The following is a 4,459-nucleotide window of genomic DNA, read 5'->3' on the forward strand; positions in this document are numbered from 1 at the left end:
TACCCCACATGCATCCCCCCCCGCCCCTGTGCACTTAAAATACACAGTGTTGTTTTAAAAACTTTGCTATCCCACTAAAATTGGCCAGGAGCATCAACAATACAATCTTAATATTGTAAATGCTTGACAGCAGTTCCATTTCCAGTTCCCTAAATCATTCCTTACCAGCAAGTGTTCATTTGCTAAGTCCCATACATTAATGAGCTTGCTGTAACTACTTGCAGTATATTGAATTGTGATTTATATATCATTTTCACCTTGGACCTGTCAGTTCTATCCCCAGATGAGTAAAACATTAAAGCTTGGGAAAATCCAAATGTCACATGAAATACAGGGGTGAGAAATGTAAACACAAGCATGTGATTGTTAATGTAAATGCCTAAGGTTTCTTCACTATGGTGTTGGGTTGATCTTAAATTGTACCTAAGGATGAAAAGCCAGAAACAAGTTTCTTAGAAAAAAGGTTGTGATGCGTATTACAAGCAAAAGTCTTAAAAACAACCTCCAGCACTATTTAAAGAGACAAGCCTGTTTCCAAATACTTTTGTTCTCCCAGAAACATTATCTCGTCGCATTAGGATTTCAGCCTGTATTTTTTAAAACTTGTTCTGCATAGTATTATAGATAGCTTCAGCAAAATCTTCATTAAGATGGTTTATGGGGCTGTTTTTTTTCTTGTGCCCTGAAAGGCGATTAGTCTTTCTGGCATTGATGGAGTTAAGCATTGCCTTATGTACTGAAGTAAGCAGTGGTGCATTCTGGTAATAAGGTGGTTTGATGGTTGCTGTGAGTTCCACGCTGTAGTGAGTGCACTGGTAACAGCATGTGGCAAGAATTTATAATGTGAAATGTGGAACTGTAAGTGCAGCGATGCAGCATTTTAGCTGATTGCTGAATAAGGACATTTTTTTTTCTATCCTAAGGCTAATAGTAATGTAGAGCTTAGCTTCCATGAGAGTGATCCAGCTGGAGGGATGAAGGGTAGGGGCTGCTGGGAGACGGGATCCGCTCGTTCCTTCTGCAACTCTGGCTGTCTGAATAAATTTAAGAAGGGTTAGTGGCCTTCGTAGCTTCCTTATGGAGGCCTGTGTTCATCTAATCAGCCCTTGTTCTATTTCTGGTATTTTTACTGCATGTTCACTTCAGTCGAATGTGCGTTCCATCAGCAGAAGGCATGGATTTTGAAAATGTCATGCACCACGGTTTTTGTGTTTAGACTGTCTTGCAATGCATTTTAGACTAATGGAGATTTTGTTGCAGCTAGAAAGGTGTCTTCCAGATGTCTTTGTATTTAACCTCTTATTAAGCAAACCCTGTAATAAATCAAGGGGGGAAATACAAAAAAAGCAACCCATATTAACCCAGCTTTAGCATTTGCATGCTGGACTGCATGTTCTTTCTGAGCAGAGAGCTGAATAGTTAATTGTTAATAAGGGGCACCTTGGGAATTGTATGCTGCCATCCTTTCTCCTCTGCTTTTGGCTTTATGAAGTGCATGGCACTCTTGCTTGGATGAGCTTGGATGCATCTATCCACTGTTAGTACTGAGAGGGTTAAATGTTTTTTTATTTCTAGTGTTTTGGGGGGGTTTTAACATTAAAAAATATGGGGAATTGGGTTGCTTGTTCATTACGGGTATTACCTCCTACAGCAGATAAGCTTCTGTTATTTACTTGGCATTTTAATTCACTAAAAAGGGGTGGTTTTGTTATTATTAAAATTATATTACGGTTGAGATAAAATATATCTTTTACAGCTGGCTTCTCAGTCCATGTCTCACTTGACTGTGAAACTCAGAAATGTTCCTCCAGAAACACTATCCTCTGAATAATAGTTTAACTAATGGATAGCAAACTTAATGTTAAACTCCTAAACTGCAAGTGCCTGCTTTTTAATACTGCTTAGACTTACTCCAGTCATGGCTGTCCCTAGTTAGAATTTGACTGTAAGTTTCACAGCCTGCAAGAGAAATTTGGTTTACATGATTATTGATCTTGTGAAGCAATATACTGAACAGCACCAAGTTGGGACTGAAACTCCCACTTGGAAGCAATACAGAAGCATTTTGTTGTGGTTATTTCTTGGTCACAACCTGCGGTGTGCCTTACTTTTTTTCTAGTTCTGTAATCCAGTGTGAATTTTCAAAGTTGGTATTTCAAAGTTCAGTTTTTTGTTTTATTTTAGTTTTTTTGAAGTGTGTATTTCTTAGACCCTGAATCTACCACATTTTCTGAGCAGGCTTGCAGCCCCTCAGGGTCCCATCAACGTGAATGGTCTCCTGACAGAAGCAAGAGTCTGACAAAGTTGTACAAGTTGCAGGGTCAAAAGCTTAGAATATGACATCAAGCTCAATAACTGTGACTTAAGTTGGATATTGTGGATAGGGAAATGTTGCTGAGATTCTGAGACTGAGGTGTGCTTTGGAATCCACTTCCTTGGCTGTTTTCAGTGATACATCACCTTCAGTATTTTCCATTTTAAAAGTGCAAGTAGCTGGTTTCTGCACTACAGAGTTTCACTTTAAAAGACCATTTGGGGAAATTATTTTCACAGTGCGCTTTGGATTCAAACAACTTTTTTCATGCATTAGTTTGAGATCTGCTACCAAGCAAGGACAAGTTAGAAACCTGATGCTAAACTTGTAAGAAAAAAATACAGTTCTAGGAATGTATGTACAGTTGTAGGGAAGTCAATAAAACTGTAACTGTCCTTGTAGGCATCTGAATGGTTCTTCGATGCTATGGTAGTAACGGCTCTTTTTATTATGTGTTATTTGTATTAAAAATTGTACCTGGAGAGCCCAGTTAGACTGGGGAGCCACTTTGGTAGGTGCTGTACACACAGAGTATTTAGGTTTAATTTTAGTTCCTCTTATTTTGATGTAATTTTTAATTATCGAGAGGGTATAAGGAAGGTAAAATCCAAATTCTGGTGAAATTCAGTGGGGGTTGGACACCTGGATCCCTTCATTGACTTTAAAAATACAGCTTTGAAAAACCTTTAAATTTTAAAGCCTTTAAAGTTTGTTGCCAGCTTTCTAAAAAAATAAAAATAAAGTCCTTGACAATGAGGATAGTGTTAAAATCACCACATCCCTTTTTTCACGCAAACTGTGATGACATTATTTTTGTGGTGTTCAGACTTTTTCCATGGGGCACTAAATGAAACTCTTCCAGCCCATATCAAATGGTTGCAGCATGCACATCTATGAACTCCCCACCTGCAGAATATCAAGCATAACTTCTCATTCAACTTTTAAAAAATTAATTTCCTTGAAATAGTAAAAACCAGTAAACAGAAATGTGGGGAAAACATGAATTTGAAAGGGGGAGACTGATGAGAGACAAAGTGGATGCTCATTACCAGGTTTAGATTGTTCTGTTTCTTACACTTTTCCTCTTTTATTTGTTCACTGTTCTTAAAGTAATAACAACATATTATGTTGAGTAATAATATATGTACATTTAAATGTATGCAAGCATACACAATCTGTTTTGGGTTATGTACCATGGAATTTAAAAGTAGTGGATAACCACACATGCAGAAATAATTATTTCTGTAAAAAAACAAACAGGAAAAAACACTTGATTCTGCTGATACTTAGATATGTGAAAAATGCTGAACCATTTAAAAAAATAGTAGAGAACTTTAAAAGAACATGTTTTGAATCAAATTTTAGGATTTTCCTTTTTTTTTCTTTTTCTACTACTCTCATGTCTCTCACCCCACTGTTGAAATGTCTGACTGTCCATGTAGGTTTATCTAATGCAAATAAAAATAATGAATACAAAGTTTAGTAATGGCAGGTCATGGCAAACAGTTATCCTGCAAGATACTTTCCAAGGCCATTTGGGATTAACAAGGCTTTTATTTTAGTTGCACATATATTGTCTTGCATATCCACTGACAATGTGATGAGATGCAATGCAAAATGGTTTTAACACTATGGATTCCTATTTGAAATCCCTGGGCATGTCCAGACGGGTGGGAACGTTTGTCACCCTGGGGACAAATAGCAGTGCCACACCTTCGAGAAAATTATGCTGGCACACATCCACGAGGGGCCAGCAGGGGATTTCATTCTTAGGGGCAACCAACATGGGTTCATCAGTGGCAGAGGTCCTGTCAGACCAACCTGGTGGCCTTCTGTGATCAGATCACCAAATCCTTAGATGCAGGGGTAGCAGTGGACATAGTCTTCCTGGACTTTCGGAAGACCTTTGACACTGTCTCTCACCCTGTTTTCATTAAGAAACTGGGGGACTGTGGTGTCAACACACACACAAAATCAATTGGGTCGCCAACTGGCTGGAGGGCCGCACCCAGAGAGTGGTGGTAGATGGGTCATTTTCGGCCTGGAGGGATGTGAGCAGTGGGGTCCCCCCAGGGCTCAGTTCTTGGGCCCGCACTGTTCAACATCTTCATCAGCGACTTGGACAAGGGGGTAAAAAGCACCCTG

At 38.9% G+C, this 4,459-nt stretch overlaps 1 protein-coding gene across 1 annotated transcript in view; it reads left to right on the top strand.

Annotated features, from left to right (window-relative positions):
* The first annotated feature begins 671 nt into the window (after positions 1-671).
* LOC109290317 (oxysterol-binding protein 2-like) overlaps positions 672-4,459 on the top strand; it is a 279,965-nt gene continuing 276,177 nt past the window's right edge. The window contains exon 1 of the mRNA XM_019506762.1: positions 672-858. Coding sequence (XP_019362307.1) covers positions 849-858 — 10 coding nt within the window. The 5' untranslated portion in view covers positions 672-848. The remainder of the gene's footprint in view (positions 859-4,459) is intronic.

The sequence above is a fragment of the Gavialis gangeticus genome, unplaced genomic scaffold (assembly GCF_001723915.1).
Source record: "Gavialis gangeticus isolate Ggan-Ray unplaced genomic scaffold, GavGan_comp1, whole genome shotgun sequence".
In the NCBI taxonomy this organism is placed as follows: Eukaryota; Metazoa; Chordata; order Crocodylia; family Gavialidae; genus Gavialis; species Gavialis gangeticus.